Here is a 23,301-nt window from a genome sequence, read left to right as displayed (position 1 = left end):
AATGTAGCAAAAGCAGCAGCATTAAGACCAAGTACAAGGAGCAAAATGACAAGAATCCAGCCTTCTTTGCTGTGAGGAGCCCCTCACTGAAGCTTGAGACATGCGCTGCAGCAGGATACTTTGCACATAGGAGTTCCAGGTTAATTTCAACAACCTCGTTTAGTTTGTAACAAAGTATCAACACGGGAGGTGTGGTTGAACTGCATCCCAATGCCCAGCTTGAAGGGGAAGCAAGCGATTGGATTACACTTGACCACAGGCCGGCAATTATGAAAATTCAATCCTAATACCCTCCAGCATTCTTGAGGCGCTTAGAGGGGAAGGGCGGGGTGAAATCTAAGATATGACAAAGTGATGACAACAAAGGCGGCGTTCACTTGCACCTGTTGGCCCTTGAGTTGGGTTGTGAACAGACGGCACCAATACTGATTGTTTTTTTTTCTACTGAATTGCAGGGTTGTGCAAGAAGAAACACCGTACGACTATTTATTTGTTGGAAATAAAGGCTGTAATTAAAAAATATGTTCAATTCATTGGTCGTCTTGCTCGCAGACGGCCAGTTGGCGCCCTGTACATGTACGGAGAGCACCACACCACCATGCCCGGATACCAAATTTCGATTCGCCAAGAGGAAATTCTGATAAATTTTATGGAGCGGCACCCCCGGCTTGTTAGTAAGAGGGGGGAATTGGATGGGGAATTCACAGTCTCCAAAAGGAATGATTTGTGGGGAGAATTGGCGGCCCTACTCAATTCAGAAGGGCCGCCAACCAAGACGGAGCCCCAATGGAGGGTGTGGTGGTCGAAGTATGTGTACAGAGTTAGGCGCGAAGCCGCTAGGGTGGCCGGAGATGAGAAAGTTTCACCTTCTTACGAAACCATTAATTTTTTCTTGTACGGCCTTTGGCGGCGGCCGACTGGGTGGCACGAAGGGAACGATCCTGGCGCTCATGGCAGGGGAAGTGGCGGCGGCCTGGGACCGGCTTATTTTATGTCCGACTATTCCGAAGTGAGTATAGCAATCGCAAGTGTGCTATTGTATTTTTGTTTGGTGAAATAAGTGCGCTAATTAAACAGACAAGTGTATTGTCATAGTAAATAGAAGCAAGTACTGATGAGCTTGAAATGTGAACATTATGCATTCATTGTGGACAACACGGACCCTATGTAGTTCCATCTAGACCCTGTGAATAACTCGAAAAATGAAGTGGTCTTCAAAGGATAAACCAACGTGAACTTGAGCTTCAATTGAAAATATGGCGACTTTAACTGTACATTGTCCAAAAGAAAGTGCAGGTGTGGTGTCAAGCAAGGTAGTAGCACAACGCATTGTTTGCAGATGTTATAAAGTCTCGTTGCTGATGTCTGCATTTTTGCAGGAAGGTCACTCGGAATCGTCAAGCCAGGCCATCCCAGCCACGTCCGAGCCGGGCACTAGTGGCAGAGGTGGGGCAATTCCACCAGCCGTGTCACCTGTGCCAAGTGCCGTTCCGGCTGCCGCACCACGGGTGCAGGCGCGTCCAAGGCGAGGCGAGGAACTATGCATTACACTTGTGAGCAGTTGTAATGAGTAAAAGAAGCACATGTGCAAATGTCATTCGTCATGTGATGTTTTACTTTGCTTGCATGACCGAAGTATGCAAACGTCCCAGTACAGTTTATTGATGCATGTCATATGTTGCATTCAACATTACAGTTGTCTGTCGGTGATAACCCTACATAGGGGGGACCCAAGTTGTCATGAATGTATGCAATGTGACGACTGAAGGCAAGCAGTGAGGTAGTTGGTAAGATAACGTACTAGTACTTGTGAATCGGTATCATGCTCGGAATGTATAGCAATTGTGTATAAAATGCAGTAATGTTACTCAGCAATGCAGTGGTTTCACAGTTTATCGTAGTTTGTTCGAATGTGAAAGAAAATTTACGCAGTATACGTGTTCGCAGAAGAATACGGTTGTACACTTTCTGTCATCACCGATGTGCTGGGACAGGTATGCCACAAGGAAATCAAAATAGCTCTGGACCGTGGTGGCACATGAGTTAAAATGCGTATTGTCAGCAGATTGGGCAAAGTGCAGCACATCATCTAATGAGTATAGCATGCTGATACATGTGAACACTTTGTATTGCTGTTTCTAATAACTGTGTGCACCTAGCGTCACAGATATTGTCACTCCCCGACGACGTATGCCGTGATAATTTTGTGGCAAAGTTTTATACAAGGACATCTGCATACGTTGTATGAAGGTGTGTTTGAAAGACCAGGTGGAGCTGGCAGTTGTGATGGCTGAAGGTTACACCATCATCCGAGAAGCAGAACACAGAAAAAATGTGCGCAGTCCCATAGTTGAGGAAGCAGTTCTTTATGCAGCTAGACATTACTTTCAGCTACATGCCTTGCAGAAAAATCCTGAAAGGTAATTACTGTTTAGCAATTGAAACTGTTATGTTGGAACATGTTTGTGTGTAAATGTGGTAAGTTATTCTGTATGGTTGAAGAAACGTAACACACAACCCAAGAATGGCGACAACATGGAAACATTAAACCTAAAAAAATGAAAGCTAGCACAGGCATGATGGTGCAGGTTTAACGTTCTATTAAATGCGAAAATGTGCTCCTGGGGGAAGAGTGTATTAGTTTAATGTGGAGTACGCTTATTCAGAAATTAATGACATAACACTTACTTCTTTCACACATGCAGTTGAAATGATGTGTATTTACAGTGACAAGGTTACACATCTCCTGTCAGTGTGTACCTGAGATTTAGCAGGCATGCTTATCGTTCGCTTCTTTGCATACACTGACCGAATGTTACCTTATCTGTTACTTCAGCCACCTCAAGGAGGCAGCCGCCAAGTAAGAGAAGTGATGAGGAGTTGCTGGAGCAGGTAGTGCTGGACGCTCTGTGAATGTGTTGCAGAGCCAAGTCACCATCCAGCGGGAGATACTTGCTCAAGTGACAAGGGCATGTGTCTCGCTTGGTTCACAATATATGCTGTCTACTGCACTACAATAACCCATGAACTTGTTGAGTGCGTGTCTGAGGCACGATTCTTGGTGGAAAGGGGGTGCCAGGAATAAGAAATGACATCACTTGTCAGCATAGTGGATGTTGTTGGGAATGAGCGGAAGTAGTGCCATGGGAGTAAGTTGCTGATGTGATCAATAGGTTTCAGTTGCAGTGGGCAAGCACTACAACACGTTGATAGTAGGGGCATGTGTTGCCATAGTTGTAGCGCATAGTAGTTTTATGAGATAATTAAATTTACATGTATTGGTGTGTCTAACGCGATGCCAGATTGGTTGTCAGTAAATATTGCAATTTCAGGGCTACATTCAGCCAGACTACAGAACACGGCGGCGGGCAGAGCCATCCTCCACCGGACCGGCATGGCAACGGAGCTTCGTGCCCTCGATGGGCAACGATCACTCCCGCCCGAGGTCAGAAGCAATATCAAGGCGAACCCCATACCAAAGCACATGAGTCATGAACTCCACGAAGGACGACGCAAGGCGCGGGTCGACAGACAGCGCCCACAATTCAAGGGTGAACCTACGTAACGTACGTGGACGTGGCGGCGAACCCTGCAGGGGGCCTCTTCGTGGTAGCCGCCGTGAACGGGAGAGACAACTCCTTGACCCTCGCGGCCTCCGTCAGGGCAGAGACCCCAGCTGCGGCTGAGACCATAGCCGCGGCGCTAGTAATAAAGCAACATGACAGGGTGGGCAGGGAAGTTCATGTTACCGACTCGCAACAGGCCTGCGGTAACTTTACCAACGGACGAACACCGGTGCTGGCGGCTCAGATTCTAGGCCCGAGGCTGCAAGAATCCCATCAAATCACGTGGACGCCGGGCCATGAACACATTGAGGTCTCCGGAAGAAGGCTCAGACCTTGCCTCTATGGCGTCCCTCACAGGTGACACAGTGCAGTGCTGGAACATGAAATTAAATATTGTGTTATTGCAACACAACGCAATTTACGTTGTAACTCCAGAGACATCACAATAAACAGAAACATTAATTCTGGTATTTCGCACAAACTGTACTGGCCTTTCTTGGCCGAATCCTATTGCAAGTTAAGTTTTGGGGTTTTACGTGCCAAAACCAGTTCTGATTATGAGGCACGCCGTAGTGGGGGACTCCGGAAATTTGGACCACCTGGTGTTCTATAACGTGCACCCAAATATAAGTACACGGGTGTTTTCGCATTTCGCCCCCTTCGAAATGCGGCCGCAGTGGCCGGGAGAATCCTATTTTGCATTGCAGTCTGCATGTGCAAGTCTTGCATCGCAGTCGGCCCATGCGAGCCCCCAACCTCTGAGCCAGTGCCGCAGTATTGCACCACTGCAGGAGCACGATTACACGCCTACATCAATCTAGTGTCAAATTCCTCGAAAGCGGATAACAAGATGAGTGAACGACTGTGTTGTATACTCAGAATAAACATTTTTTTCATAATAACTTGCGTGGGAATTTATAAAAATGTAGGAGGCAATGTATTGTATACAAGGGGTATTAGGGGGATGTCAGATAGTATGACCGTCATCTGTGTTTGTCCAGGCGACAGAGCTTATCCGCTTGCGCCATGGCTCATGACACCTGTGCCTGGCCACCCCGCCCTCAAGGACACCGAAGGGCGTTTCAACAGCGCCCGCGTGTCCACAAGGTTAGCAGTGGAGCGGTGCATCGGCGTCCTGAAGAGCCGCTTCCGATGCCTGTAGTGTCATCGCGCCCGAAAAAGGCAGCTACAATTGTTGCAGCGAGTGCGGAAGTGCACAATCTGTGCCTTGACAAAGTTGAGTAGCCACTCATACCAGGCCAACGATGACCAACGAAGACAACGACAACGAGCACGACGTCGCAGACTGCAGCACCACGACCCTGGCGGGCACTGTTCTTGCGTGGAAGGGCAGTACGTGCAAGACAAATTGCTATGCTCTCTGTAACTCGCAGCCGGCCCCTGCAGTACACTTAAAATATTTTGACATACTGGCTGTTGCCTTTGCAATAAATTGTCACATATGCTAGCAGTCCGCCCCAACGGCATAGCAGGCGCACGCAATCGAACGCCGCCCAGCCGGCCGCCGAGTAGCAGACGGATGAATGGATGCAATGGGCGTCCCCTTTGAAACGTGGAGGCGCGTTGCGTCACCAAGCTTTTATTTATTTTGCCTAATGTCCTACCTATATATTTGAGGAAATACCCAGAGATACAAAATATTCCCAGCATTAAACTTTTTGAACAATTACTGGGAACTGTGTTCTTGTATCTCGTTGCCTGTGGTCTCCCTACTTTTCTGCCACCATATCTCCAATCGCCGTTTACTAAGCTCTATTGCGGACATGTTCACTTTCCCCCAGCTATCCCTGAATCCAAGGGCTTCAAAGAAACGAGAAACTTTTCGATGCGGGTTGTGTACCACAGCGCTGGCCGAAATCTGATTTTGTATACACTGAGCTGACAATGTCGCTAGACAAACTAAACTTTATCACGAGCATAGCAAGAAAAGGCACAGCCAAAGCTCGATACCCCAGAGGTTAGATGTAAATATTCACTGCTCTTACAACTCTCAAAGGCAAGCTTATCAGCACAGTGTAGCAAAACTGAACTTAATAAAAAACTGGGAGAGTGCGAGGACTTCTTTCACAACCTTGTGACTTATTCTAGAAACAAGACGGAGCATTCGAAATTTGATGAAATGGCGCAAAGCAGTGAACAAGATATTAGTAAACTAATATTAGTAAAGGGAGGATGTACTAAGTGAAGAACTGAGCATTTCAAAGACTGATGTAGACACGGATGATTGCATTTTAGTGAAGTCGGTAAATGATAACTCTACCGATAAAGCTTGACTCAGCATGACCCGTGTCCTTGTTGCCGGAGAATCAATGTTCAAAGAGCTTGAAGTTTGGGCAGCCAACAATGGTTTTGCTAGGCGCCTGCAACCGGGTAATCTTCGTGTCTGACAAAGTCGGACTGTAAGCGCATCAATGGGCTTCAACGGCGAAGCGGTGGCGGCGGCTGCGCCGACTCGAATCGGAAACAGCTAGCAGACGGCGCATCCCAGAATCCCTCGCTCTTTTACGGGTCCCCTCTTACGACCCACGGCGGTGTACTTTTGTCTTCAGAAGTTTAGACGCTGCTTCCGGGAGACGTGCGATACAAGAATGAGGTGAGTAAATATTTCTCGTGCGGTGCTTGCAGTGTGTCGTGTGGTTTTCGCTGCGAGTATTCAATGACGTATGGTCCTATTTTTTAGGAACAGCCAAAAATAATTATTCATAACACCCGAGGACGAAATTTAGGACATAGTGGATCATGCTGAGTACTTTCAATAGGGCACCGCCATGAAAGAACAATAGCTTCGTCAAAGTGATCGCAGCGACTGTAACCGTCAGGCGCTCTTGCAATGACGGTTCCGCTCCGAGAAAGCTGCTACAACGGTAAATGTGAGTAGCGACTGGAACTTTTTTTACATTAACGGTATAAAAAAGTAAAACGAAGTAATCAAATCTAACTGAGCCTTTAATGCGAGCGCTAAGGTTAGTCAAAATCTCTGCCTCTTTTTTTTTTTACCACGTTGCGGCCCGGCTGAAATTCCCAAGTTCAGAAAGCAACAAAATGTCCGTGAAAGGCCCGCGCGTTTCTAGGGAGCAGGCCGCTATGTTGCTGCAGTTTGTCGAGCAGATTGCATACCTGGCAAGAGCTTTGACACCACGTATGTGCTGCTCGAAAAAGCGAGCTGTGGGAGGAGGTAGTAGCTGTTGTAATTAATGAACAGGGGCCACCAGCGAAAACAAGAAGCCGCTGGCGGAATCACATGGCGAAGATAGCCTACAAAGCCAAAAAAGAGGCTGCCGGGGCCGCAAGCGAGAAGAGGTGAGCTCTCTAATAATCCGGACAGTAACGTCCTCACACGTTGTCAGGTTTGCAGGGCTACGGCAGGCGGAAAAGTGGGCGGCATCGATGGCTGCGTCCGTGACGTCCTCGGGAGGACGGGCGGCGTTCTGCTCTCTGCCTCTCCCCCCCCCCCCCTCAGTTCTTCGCCGATAGCGAGGTGCGTAAAGTTGCATGTAAAAAAAAAACGTGTTGTGTGACCCCACAAATTGTATATGTGCATGACAGATAGCACGAGAGTGCAAAATGTTGTCAGTCATTTTTTTTTTTTGCTTTTTTGTGCGAGCAATAAGGTTGTGTGCTCTGAGCAGTGACTTGTGTATACATGATGTGCATTGCACGCAGTGCTCACAATGTCTAAGGACTATTCCGACTGCAGGACACGAGTTCGGAGGAAGCAGCAGGGACCAGCGCTTCCCCCACGAAAAAGCGTCTTCGTTATCTCGGGCCCTGCTACTGTTGCTGAGCCGAGTGGCCTGACACGTAAGGCAGTTAACTAGTTAGTTAACTAGCTAGTTAACTGACTAGCTAGTGAAGATAGTAACTAGCTATTGAAGATCAACAGTGACCTTAACTTCCTCTGGGTGTTTCAACAGCTTCCCACTTTTTCCTACTTGAATACATTGTTCAGAGAATGGAATGCTGGGATAGCGCGAGTTGTTCTCTTGTTGCTCAATTAGCAACCACATCTAAGCTCCAAATGCTCCATATGCAGTTCTGTCGGCCATTTGTTCCGACCGAATCAGTGAATTGGTGGCTAACTCTTTCACAATCGCTACTTTTCAACACAAGCATCACTGAGCTCGGCATTGGTGTTGATGTCATATTATGCGAAGATGTCATATTCCTGGCCGATGCTGTAATCCAGGGCGCAGCGATCCGAAAGATTCGCTTATTGTATTTGCCTGCATCTCTCCATATCGCTGCTTCATTCGACGTCTACGCGCCGGCATGTTAGAAGAACCGCACGCTGTATGAAATACGGTATTTTGAAGTGTATTGGTATGTTTCTATCACAAAGCTATATTTTTCGAATGTTATTTCTTTTTACGGTTGCTCATATTAAAGTTAATAAGACTACTTGTTGTTTGTCATTGGAAGGCACTGTTATGCATTTTGTAATAACGCAGAGCTGGGAAGAACCTTGTTGCTGCGCAACTGTTTCATGTACGTGCTGCTAAAAATATAGTGTTTGCATGTTCATTTACATGCCAATATTGCACTTGTTGTGTGCATGCATACGGACAACTCGTGTTCCTTTCCGAAGGTACAGCTCTTTGCAAACAAAAAACAATGTTTAGTCATTAGCATTCCGGTTTTGCGATCAATGTGCAGATAGACAACATGCTTGCATAGAGCTAATAACATTGCGTAAAAGAGTCCTCGGTTCAGCTCTATGTATTAATGACATCCTTTTACCTTTGTGATCTTGTCTGCTTCCTTTGTCGTGCAATGGTGACTAGGTAGCAAATGAGTTGTTGTGGCTAAGCATCTGCATTACTTTAAACTGTTTGATGGGACAAAGCTTGTGAATGTTTGTGCAATGTGTTTGTGCACTTGTGATTCATGTTTTCCAGAGGATACATATGAAGAAAGTGTGTATAGCAACCAATATTTGCATTTTATTCTAGTTCATAGTGAATTTATTCTAGAGAGAATGAAAACGTCCGATAGAAGACAGGAACAGACGCTCCTACTGTAGAAAACGTATCTGTAGCCTAATGTCCTGCAAATCATATTCACACTGAGATGTCACAAACATTAGGGGAGATACGTTCTTCCTACAGCACAGTAAAAAAAAACGTGTTTCCCGGTTCAAGACAGGACATGTTACCATTGAAGATGAACGCCGGACTGGGCACCCCACATCAACACATCCGGCAGCAAGCGATGCAGTCCATAAGCTGATTCTTGAAGAGGGCGAATATCTGCCAAAAAGATAGCCCAGTTACTGAAAATCTCCCGAGAGCGTGTTGGTTTCATTACTACCGATATCCTACACATGCGCATGCTTTCTGCAAAATGGGTGCCAAAATGTTTTGCACGAGAACTGGTATCGAGAACTGTTCTGGCCAGTTTTGACGATAAAAAGTATTTTTCGGATAGGTTATTGACCAACGATAAAACCTGGCTCCACATTTATGACCCAGAAACCAAGGAACAGTCAAATGAACGGCGTCACAGTGGGTCCCCACGACCGAAAAAGTTCCGCATCCAGAAATCGGCCGAAAAGGTCATGACGTCAATTTTCTGGGACAAAGACGTAGTTCTTTTGGCGGACTACTTGCCTGAGGGCTGTAGTATAACCAGAGACTGATTCGAAATCCTGACGTCAAACTGACGTCGCAGAACATGCGCATGGGGGCGGGACACGACGACGTTTTTCAAAGAGGCCAATCAGCAGCCTCCATCTTTGCCGGAAGCACGCTTTGCTTGTTTTTTACTCCGAAAGGGGCCGTATAGCAACGTCATGTTAGATATAAACGCCTAATAAATAGATCATTGTTTTTGGCTGACATTAAAATTGTTTTCTAGTGTTTTGACGCGCAAGTGGCTGAAGCGCATTTCCAATTAATTGAAGTATTCGCATTTTTCGAGCCGTAGTCACACACGTGTCGATTCCGCATCCGAGCCATTTCGCTGTGCACAGGTAAGATGGCGGCGACGTAGAAGCAGCTGATCAGTGCCGCGACTTGCATTTAGTGTACCTTTGCCCGGAACGCTGCACGATTAGATGATGAGTCTCGGCCTCCGCGGTGTGCTTTCGCCCGAGAAGAATTTCGGAAGCTGTGAACATCATGGAAACCGTAAAAGCGAAGCGCAAGGTGAGTGTACAACATCGACCTCTTGTGCCTAATGCCTAGACAGTCGCATCTGAACATCTGCGGTGGTCGCGGGATGCTCACATTTGCTTTTATTCGCACAGGATAACCAAGAATCGATGAAGGTTGGAAAGCAGTACAGAACGATCTGAACTGTCTCCGGATGTGGGTGAAGTGCGCAGTGATAAATCCCCCCTACACGTTGGAAGTGGACTTAACCGGGGAAAATAATTTGTTATTCTTTGTGAAGTTTATTACGTTTCAGAAAAAGTTATTATGCTGTGATAATGTTACAAAACATTGAGTAAGTGTAACCGCTATTTTTTAACGGCATGGTGAAATGATATGTGAAACGATACTTGTTGCTTGTATTAATTTGCTGCGGTCCGGCGAAAACTAAAAGTACGAAAAAATGGCGGCACCTCCAAAGGGACCCCGCGTATCGGCAGCTCAGACCACTCTGCTTGTTGAGTTTATGGAGCAGCACCCGTACTTGGCGTTAGGCGCCACAAGCTTCTCGCCAAGTGTGAGTGCTGCACATAAAAAAGCGTTGTGGAATGAGCTGACTGCCGCGCTCAACGCGCTAGGGCCGGCTGTAAAAACAGCCCGGCGCTGGCGCCAGTATTGGGCACGAATAGTGCACGAAATGAAAAAACTTGCCGCGCTAGTTGGGTCGGAGAAGAGGTGAGCCTGCACCTAGCAACATACTTCGGAACGTAAGCTCACTGTGTTCATGTTTTTGCAGAAAAACCGGAGGCGGCAGGTTGGGCGGGCTGGAGGGCCGTGTCATGGACGTTTTGAGCCGGACCGGCCCAGGCTACGCGGCGGTAGATTTTTTCGCCGAGGTGCGTAGCGTTTTGTGTTCTTATGTGGACCGTTTTGGGGAAGTTACACTGTTCAGAGCTGATGAATGTTTTGCTGCTGTGTGTTTATGTCTGTTTTCTTGCAATTAAGAACACATGCCAGCACATGATATTCATACTTTGCAGAAATGAAAATCTGGTCCCCCTAGAAACCAATGCTGTTCAGAAACGTCCTGTGATGATTATATGGTTCGTTACTCCGTGAACCATGTGTAGTCACGAGTAAGTCAGTTGATGCATCAAGCATATTCTGTACAGAGTGAATAAATCTGAATAGACTTGGCAAACAGTTCATGGAACTGAAGCAAAAATAACAGTATTCAAATCATATTCATCAGGTGCAACGCTCACACAGTATGTCTACTATGCTTTGTTGTTGCAGCAGGCAAGCTCCAGCGAAGAAGAGGCCGCTGCCGCCCGTGTGCCTCTCCCGACAGCGCCACCCCAAGAGAGTCCGTGGGCACAGAGCCGGGGACGAGCGGCACTGCACGTAAGGCACTTATCAGCAATTGCAATGCGAAAAGCCTTCAGGACAAAGCACTGCCTGTTGTGAACTTTTAAACAGAAAAAAAAATTGATTTCACATAGTCACCTACAAAGAAACACAGCTAGTCCCTGCCATAATCTGACTGTGCAAGACAAAACTATATTCTGTTTGACTAATCATACCATTTGTGTAATCCAGCTTCTGTAGCGTTCACGTTGTCGTGTAGAAATTAATATTGGTGCAGCATATTGTAGTGCTGTGGTGTCGCTTTATTTATTTAACCAACTGTAAGGTTTATATTGCCTACAGCTTGTTGCCGGGAATAGTTTCCTATGTTTCCCACCTATGAACTAGTGAATGTTCAACATAGAAGGGCACACCAAATTTGTTATCCTCTTTGCCCATTTAATTTTTAAGGACCATCAACTCAGCAGCAGCCCCGCAGACCACGTCGGCAGCAGCAGCCACTAGAAGATGCGGCCTGCAGGGCAGCATCGGAATACGCGAGGCAGGGGCAGCTGGCGGAGGCTGCAAACGTGGAGGCTGTCACCTTACACCAGATGCTCCTTGATCAAAACAGACAGGTACGTACAACTCGCGCAGGTTGCCATTTTTTTAGGGGATCTGTATAGGAGATCTGCATTCACTGGGCTCAAGTGTTCGTTTACTTCTGTATCCTCTGTGAGGTGGTTTCTCATGCTGTTACTTCGCAAATTACAAAACATTTCCGTGGTTGCATGTACCGGCACAGCATGTTCATCTTTTGCAGGTAAATTCAGCTTATCACCGACATTGCCTTCTTAGTGACAAAGGTGGCTTGGTAGCATTTTTTGTCTTTGAACATGTTTTTAACCTAACAGATCATATACAGTTTGTACTTCAACTTCTCACGTCATATGCATACGTTCTCACTGCCCTCTAAGTAACCGTGCTGTAAGTGTAACCCTTGCAAACACTGTGAAACGAACAATTTCGTATCCTCTAGCTGCAGTAAGTGCATTTTTTTCGCAGCATCATCAACAACTGGTGGAGGAGCTGAGGGCCTCCCGCGTGGTGCAGCAGCAGCTGGCGGTGGAGATGAGGGGTATGCGGGAGGCGACTGCCCTCATCGCAACCATCTTGCACCAGCTCGTAGCTGCTCTCGCCCATGGCCTTCGCGAGCCGCCTCAGCCGTAGTTTGTGACAGGAGTCACTATTATATGTTGTTTTATTATTTTATTTGTTTAATATCTTACATTTTACATAATGCTTAATTTATTGTAATTTTTTTCTTATGTTTAGTTCCACTTGCTAAGCAAGTTTGTCTCGGTGAGTGAACTGTATGTCTAACGTTTGATCTTTTTGGTTGGGTGTGTGCTTTCGTTTTGCTGTTTATGAGCTACTTATGTATTTGCTGCTTTTCAAGGAACATGACTATGTAGTCACTTTTATTTTAGCCACAACAGTGTTTCAAACACAAATGCTGTGACAACAGGTACTGAAATCCACTGTTATGATTTTCACACTATATGTTCTTTCCAATTTTTTTGCCCTATGGAAGCCACAAGTTGCCATATTATTTCTTTTAGAATTAAGTGCGTGTTACTTTCAATAGTTGTGATATATCAGGTTACCATATCGGTGATAGCAATGTAATCTAGTCCCCATTAATGTTGAGAACAATTTTTTACACAGCCAACGTAGCCGTTGATGTACCCATTATTTTACAACATTCACTGCCAGGCTGTTCTTGTTGGCCTTGTTATAAGTCAGACTATCAAAGTGCACAGTATTTTTTCACGTCTGTCGTTCCTTAAAGGCGCCGGACTGCACTTTCACACTGGTGGCCTTATTGTGGCAGTAATTGAAAATAGCATCTATTTTGTGCTACAAACATGGATGCATAACAGGCAAGTCTTGCAACACCTTTTGTGCTGTGAAGTTGCTGGGTGAACGCGAATGGTTGTGGATGAGCCCAAAGAGAAACAGTATCAATGACAGACATTTATGTGACTTTATGTGTGCCAGCAGCCTTTCACAATGTATTAGATCCCATTTAGTGGAAACCATACTGTCACTTTGGCACCGTGAAATCGTACCCTGTGTACGTTGATTTGTATCATGATGACTGTTATTCACTTCGAATAAAACATCACACTGAAGATGTGTTGAAGTTGTTCATTTACTGTAGGGACGTGAAGGAACGAGTTTCAAGATCAGTGGCACTTGATACCACTTTTTACAAATATATGCACAATTATACAACTATGTACAAATGAATGTACATCCAAGGGAGCATCATGTGCTTGACATGCCAGGCGATCTGTATCAGCACGACTTGGCCTGTTGAAAAAGGAGGCTCTGTGGCAAATCTGTGTAGGGCCTACAAGGTGTGCACGGCAACTAAAAAGCAGAGTTCGTAGTTAATGTTACTGTAAATAACTAAAAATAATAACTTAGTACTGTCATAAAATAAAAGCACTGATTTCGCCCTCTGCAGAGATTCGCATGGAACTAAGAGTTATCGGGGCCAACCAAAAAGTGTTCTGTGCAAGCAGGATGTCGCTGTTGTTGATGGATGTAAAGGGCCGACCGTTATGGCGGCACGGACATTTTGTTACGGTGGGGTGTGCAAAAAAGGGTTGCCGTAGTCAAATGTGAAAATGTATACACAAATAAAATTGCAAATAAAAATGGCTATATTTGGTTACGAAATATTTTGAATTTTTTTTTGTTTGGCTACATTTGGGCTACAACTTCTCCAGCTTTTGGGTACGCCGCTTCGTCGGACCTGGCAACACTGAATGTACGAGCAGCAACTTCAACATAACCGATTTGCCAACTGTCACTCAAGCGAATTGCTAAACACTCTTATGCTTCACCACATTACACAGTTGTATTGCGGTGAAGCCATCATTAAAAGCCTGTATTAGACTTTACCGACGCTTTTTCTTTTCCTGCTTAAGAGCACAATAGGGCTATGAAGGCGGAAGCGAAACTTATAATACAGTTCATGCAGCAGGGAATAGCACGGCAATCAGCGTCAGCTGCGCTCGATGAGATCTCCACCGTCACACACACAGTAGAAACATCGACTTTAACTCATCAGCTCAATAAGTGAACCACGTAGACATCATCACTGAAACTAGAATTCCACAGCATAAACATATTTTCTTTTGCTTATGTTTGTCAACGGCCGTATATAACTAAAAACTGAATTTAACTATTACAAATTCAATTATTTGTGAACCTAAAATCAGCATAAATAAAATTCAAGAAATAACAATATTTGCAACGAGTGACTAACTTTGTTAGAAGTGCATTTTTTTCCTTTGTATAAAATTTGTTTTCCACCGCCTTTGTACTTGGAGCCTACAATTCAAAGCATAATATTACATAGATGCTCCAACCAACGATGTCCTTAACCCAATGGTTGTTCTAGACTACTTCAAGGAAATAAATGGCCCCATGGTGGATATGCTCCTTGAAAAAGAAGACGCGAGACGTCTGCTCAAGCAGATATACAAGTGCAGACCAGGTGAGTCTGACATGCAAGTAGATATTCACATTAACCTAAAATAAACCAAAGACAACGTATTGACTTTATTTAAACAATTGTTTTTCAGGCTGCGTGCAGTGATTACATGTGGGTGCGAGACAACATATACTGAGGATCCTACGCCAGTCTCACTACCAGCGCCAAGCAATATTGCGAGAGCACAGTGTGTGTCAGTAAATGCAGTAACCAACGCACACAGCATGTAAATTGGAAAGGCAAGCTCAATTTTACTACAGTGCCTACTCATGAAAGCAGCCCATGTGCAAATGACTACACAGATAGATGCATGATGTATCTTGTATTAACATGATACATATCATACCTTTTACAGGTCATGCAGGATTACGAGAATGGCTCACAAGATACTGCGATGCAGAAAAGATGAAGGAGCTGTTGCTGACAGCAAGCATGCTCACAACCAAAGTGTGTGACCACACGTGCTATGTTGTATGGCATCAAGCTTGAGCCAGCTGCCCGATGCTGGCATGCTCTTAATACTGGCACAACAGTACACGAAGCAAGCTTTGTGACAAAGGAGAAACAGCCGTGGCTTGGGTGCAGTCCAGATGGGCTTATAGAACACAGAGCTCCTCGAGATCAAGTGTCCCTACTCCAGAAGGAGCGGGCGGGAGGCCTTTCTCGAAGGCAATGCCTATCTTACCGTGACAGAAGGAGAGGATTGCCAACTAAAGCAATCACATGCATACTGCACACAAATACATATAGCCCTTGTAGAAACTTCTTCCTCGCTCACCTGCTATCATCATCGTCACTGTTGTTCCATTAAACGCCATGTTTGCTCATCGACCGCTCTTCCTGTGTGGTCCTTCCCGGGTTTCGCACAAACGTGAATTGGACTTTGCTACTGGCGGGCGGGAGTATGTAGAAAAAGACTAATAAACGTGCGCAGGCGAGCACTGCGAAGAGAAGTTGGAACGATGAGCTCTGTGTCTGGTTTCTTCGCGTCTCGTTAGTTTCCTACATTTTGATCACGGTTGCTTCCAAGTAGTTGTTCCTGGTCTTCTTTCCAAGGTAGCGCTGTTTCGTTGTCTCTAATCGTTTCCACTCGCAGAACACAGACCATAACGTTAGCGTCGCAGTGAAGAAAGGCTTTTTGGCGACTCGGCCCTTGCAGTGTCCAACCGAGTGCCGTGTTGATTGCGACCAATCCTTGAACTTCTTTGCTCCTGACAACTTCTCCCGTCATGATTTCCCAAAGATGGTCACCTCCAATCAACAAGTTGAGGCCGTTCTCAGTCTCCGCTTCAAGAAAATTCTTGTCGTCAGCAAGAAATTTGCCCTCACATCGCAGCTTCTGAATGAGGTTATCAGCTGTCGGCGCAGCATTGTCGTGACAGATAACGGGAACTGTAATTGCTTGAACAATATGGATGTCGGAGCATTGTTGACTACGCAGTGGTACTTCAACAACCTTGCGTATTTCAGCAGAACTTGGGGATGCGTTGCCAAAGGTGTTGAATGCCAATTCGGGTTTCTCCCAGTATCTGCAGTTGTAGTTTCTCAGCGAGATCTTCTGTGATGAATGATCTCTGACTGCCTCCATCTAGAATCTCTCTGATGTATCTGGACCTGTTCTTTTTAACGACAAAAGCGCGAAAAGTCTGCAGGTACACTTCTTTGTCCATCTTTGCGCAGACATTTGTGGAATCTCTGTCGCAAAGCATTACTGATTGCGACGAGACTATTCCTGATGTGCTACTCGAAGCCACCGCTGGTTGCGAAGTTTCCGCTGGACTGTCTTTCTGTAGTTAGGGTCACACATACTCGAGGCGTGTCTTCCGTGACAAGCTGAGCACGTGAGTTTGACATGACAAGACCGTGCCTGGTGACCTCGTGATGTGCATCTATAACAGCGGTTATCCTTAGCGAGCTTCTGTTTCTTCGAAACAAGAGATAGGTTTGCGTCGCAGGAGCGTGTACCGTGCTTCTTAGATCGACAGAAGAAACACTCGTTCCAGCTGTATGATGTACTGTGCAGTATGGAAGCGGTGCTGTTGCCTCGAGTTCTCTCAGCACGGTCATCGACAGATCGTTGTGACGATGTGTTGCACTGCTCTCGGCTTTCTACCTCAACACGTGTGAACATGAGCAGCTCTTTTAACTCCGCTTCCGATGTTGTAGCTGCTAGTGCTGGCTCCGAGACGTTCGTATCAGACTCAGGCTGTCTTAAAGTCTGACTCCTTGTATGGCAATGCCTTCTGTAAAATATCAATCAGCATTGCAGAGAAACTGACAGTGGATACGTTTAGTGCAGTCAGACAGCGGATATGCAGTTGCGCGGAATCATACAGCTGCCTGAGGCCGCGTACGCCGCTTCCGGACTTTACATGAGGTAGATGGCGAAGCGCAGTCAGGTGGTGCTGCACTATCCTTTTAGGATCGCCAAAACGTCCTTTGAGAAGTTCTACGACATCTGCGTAGCAAGCTTGCTGCTAGGTTCGAAGAAAGGAAACTTTTCTATGAGTGTTGTGTACCGCAGCGCTGGCAGAATCTCATTTTGTAGACACTCATTTGACAATGTCGCCAGACAAACTAAACATTCTCACGACGAGCAAAGCCAAAAAGGCACAGCCAAAGCTTGATACCCCAGAGGCTAGATATAAATATGTATATTCACGGCTCTTTCAAAGGCAGCTGAAAACATATTGCTACAAGCGTGAAAGTCTTGTATGATTTGGGTATCTGCCGCCAGCAGTAGTGGGACACGGGGTAAGAGAGGGAAGACGTTCGCCTAACGATAGCGGAACCTCGGCTGCGGCTCAAGACCGTCGTAGGAGTCACATGCGTGATAGGCAACAACAACGACCGTCGGTTGCGTCCCAATAAATCCTCTCTTAGAGTAACCCGTAACAGGAGGTGCTGGGTACACGAGGTCGCCGTACAACGGAGTCGCAACCGCTTGAACTTCGCCGGAGGCGCCGTCTAGCCGGTCTCTCGCCGACAAGAGTCATGCCACAGAACGGAGGACCAGACCCGGAGCTAGTTGCAACCGCGCAAAGGTCAACGTCAGCTGCTTCTGCAAACCATTACATGGTTTGCATTACATGGTTTCCCGCTCGTTCGCGGGAAAAGACGTGGACGAGTGAATTACGCACTAGAATCGGGTGAGCCGATATAACCACTGGAACTCGGTCACGAAGCTTGACAACGTCGTCTTATTTTTGAGAGAAACCGCAGTGATGTGTTTCGAGAATCACGAAGAGTCCTGAACAACATGGGAACTCTTTGTTGAGGAAATAGGGAAATGTTTTGGCCACACTGATGGCCAAAAACTTGCGAGAACACTTGCCCAAAGAGCGAGTCCGACAGAGACATGCAGAACCTATATAGAAGTACTCAAGTTGTGCAAAATCATAAACAAGCGGACGTGCAGGTGTGTGAAGCTGACGTGCAGGTGGATGTGCAGTTCTGGAGTAGTTCGTGGGCAGCCCAGTAATTCTAGTGAAAAAGAATGATGGCACATGGCGATTTGGCGTTGATTACCGCCGCCTTGTCAGAACGTTTACCCGTTGCCACGCAGTGATGACGCTCTAGACTGCCTGTACGGTGCCACCTATTTTTCTTCTATCGACTTACGGTCCGGCTACTGGCAGATATGCGTCGACATGACCGAGAGAAGACTGCATTTGTTACCCCTGACGATCACAGAGCGCGAGTGCCTCGCTCTTGTGTGGGCTGTTGCGAAGTTTCATGCATACTTGTATACGAACGCCCATTATGGGTTATCACTGATCACCACGCTCTCTGCTGGCTATCCTCGCTCAAAGACCCCACGGGACGACTCACTCGCTGGGCTTTACGCCTGCAAGATTCCCGTGGTATATAAGACGGGACGCTTGCACAAGGATAGATTGTCCCGCTAACCCGTCGATGAACCGGTTGTTGCGGACGCCATCGTTTCCGTTTTCTGTGTCCCAGCTGCTTGAAATTGGCAAAGAACACCGCGATCCTTCGTTACGAGTGCCCATCGACCATCTGAAGAATACGCCTGGTGACGCCTCTCTCCGGATGTTTCTCCTCAAGGAGGGGACATTATACCGCCGCAATTTCAATCCCCACGACCCTGACCTTCTTCTGCTCGTCATTCTATTACACCTGCGTTCGACTGTCCTCGGCGAACTTCACGACGCTCTCTTGGCTGGACACTTGGGCGTCTTGCGCACATACGACCATGTACGCCGTCGCTTCTTTTGGTCGGGTCTCGCCCGCTCCGTGCAGCGCTACGTTGCCGCTTGTGGGCCCTGTCAGCGCCGGAAGAAGCCCTCCATACTTCCAGCCGGATGTCTCCAGCCAATCGACGTCCCACCCGAACCTTTTAGGGGCGAAGCTCCTTAGGGTGTGCGTCTGTCCCTCCTCTGTAGTATGTAGTAGTAGGTAGCCACGTCTACTTTTATGAAAAAAAAATTCGCAAAGTTGTGTCCGTAGCGCGGAATCGAACCAGGGACCCCTCGCTTCCGAACGCGCGGCGCTAACCACTACGCCACGAAGCGCACATGGGCACACGCACCACGATGACAATAAATACCCAACATTAACGAAAGACTGCGCGTTTCTAACGCGTTTGTGCTAGCGCGTTACGGCCCGTGTAAGAAGCTGGTGTAAGACGCTGTGGCCTCTCCGCCTTACCCCCGTATTCATAAACGCTCCTCGACTTGAACTTGACTTGCCACCGCCTTCGGCAGCGCGTTCGAAACGCGTTGAAGGCGGTGGCAAGTCAAGTTCAAGTCGAGGAGCGTTTATGAATACGGGGGTTATGCTCTCTCAGCAGTCATGTGATGGCGTCGGCAAACGCGGTGCACGTCCCGGCATGTGTAAACGGCTAAGCAGGAAACACACGGTGCGATTCGGCGTCCGATCCGATGTGCAGCGCCGCATGCTCCGGCGTGCGGCATACGATTCGGGGCACACGGGACGGGCATCCGAACGAGCGAGCGGCGCCTAAGCTCCGCCCAGATCTTGCGCCCCAGCTTGTACGCACGGAAGACTTCAAATACAACATAAACAACTTCGCGCAATGCGGCTTCGCTTTACGCGAACACTATCACTAAAATTACGTCTTTGCGAGCGACAAAACACTTCGCAGCGGTGTGTTCTCCACTGACGGCTCAGCCGACAGCCAGCGATAGGGCCTGTAGGCCTAGCTCGGCGGACGCCACAGCCGACGGCTCTTGCGATCCAGTCCGAGATCGTCGAAGTGCGCTTATTTTTGCCAACACGATTAACACTGTACACGTAGGTTACCCGTAATTAAATACACTTGGATTACTCGACGCCGTCGATGCGAAGGGCAAGCGTGCAAGCTAAGCAAGTAGCCTCGCTCAGACAGTCGGTGTGTTTGCTGTCTACCTGCGAAATGCTGTCGCATCGCGGCTCCCGGCCGATCTCGCAAGTAGCTGAGTGCTAGAACTAGGCGCTGCTCTGCAGAACAGGCACATGTTCGAGATAATTTTACCGAACTCGTAACTATTTCGTGTCAGAAACAAATTGTAGCAATGCTGTTGCAGCCGGCATAAAAAATAAATAAAAATAAAAAAGAGGCGACAAGAGATCGGCCCGTCGGCACCGCCTCTCTGGACGGAGCGTCAGAGAACGTCACATGCTAGGCGCGCTGTCATTGGCTGCGGCCGAACGACGGTGTGGTTGTCGGACGCGTCGGACGGTGAAAATCTGTCCAGTTTGTCGCGCGCCGGGCATCCGATCCGGCGCTTCGGCGCGGCAAAACGCCTCGGTTCCGGCTGCCGTTCCGGCGCGTCGGACGCCGGATCGGACACCGAATCGGACCGTGTGTCTCCCGCTTAAGACGCTGTGGCCTCTCCCCCTTACTAGAGAGTACTGCACGTTTCTAACGCGTTTGTGCTAGCGTCCCCTTAAGCGGGAGATGGTGCAATTATAATGAAGGGCGCTGTTATAAAATAGGAATGACGTCACATATGGCGCGTGTCATTGGTGGAACAATCGTTCGATTTAGTGCGGCGAGACTGGGCGAATTACACGGAAGATTCACGGTTTACCGATGATTCCCTCCGGAGCTTCGCCCACTCATCATCATTGACCCCGTGGATATGCGTGGTTTTTTTTTTTTTTTCGTGTTTGTCTAGACCTTCTTGGGCGATTTCCTCTCTCGGACTCCGGATATAAATGGGTCGCCGTCGCTACTGATTACGCTACGCTATTCACCATTCTATCTCGAATATGGCCAAGAACCCGCGTTGCCCTTGGACACATTGCTGCCCTCGCCCGCACGTTCAGCCACAGAATACGCCCGCGACGCGATTGCCGACCACGCGCGCCAGCTCGCCCGCACCCGCCAGCTCGCCCGCACCCACCTCCCCGCCAACCTCTCAGCGTCATAGTCAGATACAAGTGACATTCGTTCACGTGGCGAGATTAAGCCATACCACACCTTTCACCCGCGGATGTGTAGCTTAAGCACCGCGACGGTGCTTCTACTGCCGGGGGTGATCATATGGAACAGCCACCTTCCACAGTGTGGCTACACCGTGAAGGAAGACGACGGGTTCCCGCTTGATATAGCGTCGCCATTTTGGCCTCCGTTATTGTCCCTGTAATACCCCTGTCACGCGGGCACTCGAAAGTCTTTTGAGCAAAAAGACTTCTCCTGAAGAAGTTTCGCCCGCAGACACACGACAGGGAGCAATCTCTTTTTCAGAAGCGGTCTTTTCTGGAAGGAGTTCGCCGATCTCCTTAACGGCCGAAAAGGAGTAGCCTCGAAACCAGTGGGCACAAGCAACACTGCCGCCCAGCACGAAAGTACCGGCTGCAGCCACTGCAGCCCCTTCTTTTTCCTTTACGCTCGAGCCGCCACGTTATACCCTTGATACGATCTTCCCATTTATGAACCAGGATCGCGGGATCGAATCCCGGCCACGGCGGCCACATTTCGATGGGGGCATCCCTCATAATCAGATCGTGGTTTTGGCACGTAAAACTCCATAATCTAATCTAATGAACCACGATGATGCCTGTATATCCGAGACCAACTGTCGTGCAGAAAGAAGCCCGCCGCCTTGCTTATTTGCGCACTGTTGCTTCACAAGATCGCTCGAAGGCACGTTACGACCACCGACACGTCATATATGATCCCGGTGACTTAGTGTGGCTGTGAACGCCTACCCGAAAACGTGGGTTGTGCGAAAAAGTACTGGCACACTATGTTGGACCTTACGTTGTGTTAGACCATATAAGCGAATTGACGTACCGCATAGCGTCTCCTTTCTAATAATGGTCGACGCTCTTCAAACACTCAAGTGACGCATGTTCCCCGCTTGAAGCCCTGCACCGCTCGAGATGCTGTTTGACTTGCCCGGTGGGCTTCCTCTACGTGGGGGGATGTGTTACAAGCGTGAAAGTCGATGATTTGGGTATGTGCCGCCAGCAGTAGGGGGACTCGGGGTAAGAGAGGACAGAAGCCGTTCGCCTAGCGATAGCGGAACCTCGGCCGCGCTCAGCACCGTCGGTTGCGTCCCAATAAACCATCTCCTCACGAACAGTAACCGGTAACAATATGAGCAGTGTAGCAAAACTACACTTCATGAAAATTGACTCGGGGAGTGTCAATTTTCAGGTTGTACAGCACAGCAAACGATTAATTCAAACCAAACGTGCGCAGTTTTCATGAAAACATGGAAAAGCATGAGCTTGCAGCGTTTAAAGTCTTAAATCACAAGCGAAGGCTGCCTTGCCTACCATACATCGCAAACCCGTCACACATACCACAGATGTTGAAAGGCAACGCGCTCAATTCGCCCGTTCACCCAAGGAGCGCTCGCGTAGGCGTGATGTGCCCTCCTGCTCTAATGATCAGGGAGGGAGCCTTGTTCAACAAGCTCACGCGCTACAAAAACTAAATTCCGCGCACGTCACCGAAAAAGCGTGAGTACACTGCGCAGTCTTCCTACTTTGCATGACATTCACGTTGTTATGGCTAGAGGTGCCTACCGTCGTGCTGTTGACAAATTCCCTGATGTTGCACTTTGAGAACAGTTAAAAAAACCTCCTTGTAAAGTTGCTCCTTGGAAAGTTTTTCAACAAAAAAAGAAAAGGGAGTGCAAGGACGCCATGGTCAAAACATTCTCTCATACGACAATTGCTGACTACACAGCACCTTTATTTGATGCCGTAGTTGACACACTAACAGGGCATAACATCTTGGCCAGTACTAAGTCATCTAATTCACGACAGAATGTGTGACGTAAGTGTATGACGTACTTCCTTTAGGTCAACATAAAACAGGATGCGTCAGGGAGAAAAGACCAACGAAGGGCCTACTCATGACAAAGTTTATTAGAAGTCTATCACGAAAACAAAAATATTACCTTCTTGATCTTCACACAAACGGTGCAGCAAGTCATATGAGTAGGAACCTACACCAAGAACAAATGCGACAAGACCCCACAAGCGCGTCAAAGTTTATTAGAACTGTATTACATAAAGATGTTCGAGCTTTACATAAAACGCACAGAAGGGTCGGTACAACTGCACGAGAACCAACCTTGTGAACAAATGAAACGGAACACGAAAACAAAAGACAACACGAATTAAAAGTTTAATGGAACTGTATGACGCAAAATAATTTCCTTCGGCTTGACACAGTGCGTATTTTCGCATGCCTCCGTATTCGTGTCGTACTTTCAGTGTGTTTTAC

General features: G+C 47.5%; 1 protein-coding gene across 1 annotated transcript; it reads left to right on the top strand.

Moving 5' to 3' along the window:
* The first annotated feature begins 786 nt into the window (after window positions 1–786).
* Window positions 787–12,253, top strand: LOC125945748 (uncharacterized). Its single transcript, XM_049668022.1, has 5 exons — window positions 787–807; window positions 1,380–1,525; window positions 10,929–11,080; window positions 11,495–11,661; window positions 12,089–12,253. Exons 1-5 carry the CDS (start codon window positions 787–789, stop codon window positions 12,251–12,253), a joined length of 651 nt encoding a protein of 216 aa, XP_049523979.1.
* Window positions 12,254–23,301: the final 11,048 nt, after the last annotated feature.

Source organism: Dermacentor silvarum, chromosome 5, assembly GCF_013339745.2.
Source record: "Dermacentor silvarum isolate Dsil-2018 chromosome 5, BIME_Dsil_1.4, whole genome shotgun sequence".
Lineage (NCBI taxonomy): Eukaryota > Metazoa > Arthropoda > Arachnida > Ixodida > Ixodidae > Dermacentor > Dermacentor silvarum.
Note: the sequence above shows the minus strand (reverse complement) of the source record. Positions and strands in the feature narration are given on the sequence as shown.

What these genes read in the sequence shown, in the direction of transcription:
- LOC125945748 (XM_049668022.1), top strand. Translation starts at nt 787, where the DNA reads ATGGAGGGTGTGGTGGTCGAA. An exon ending in CGGGTGCAGGCGCGTCCAAG is followed by an intron (nt 1,526 to 10,928) that starts GCGAGGCGAGGA and finishes CATATTCATCAG; the next exon opens with GTGCAACGCTCACACAGTAT. An exon ending in TCCTTGATCAAAACAGACAG is followed by an intron (nt 11,662 to 12,088) that starts GTACGTACAACT and finishes TTTTTTTCGCAG; the next exon opens with CATCATCAACAACTGGTGGA.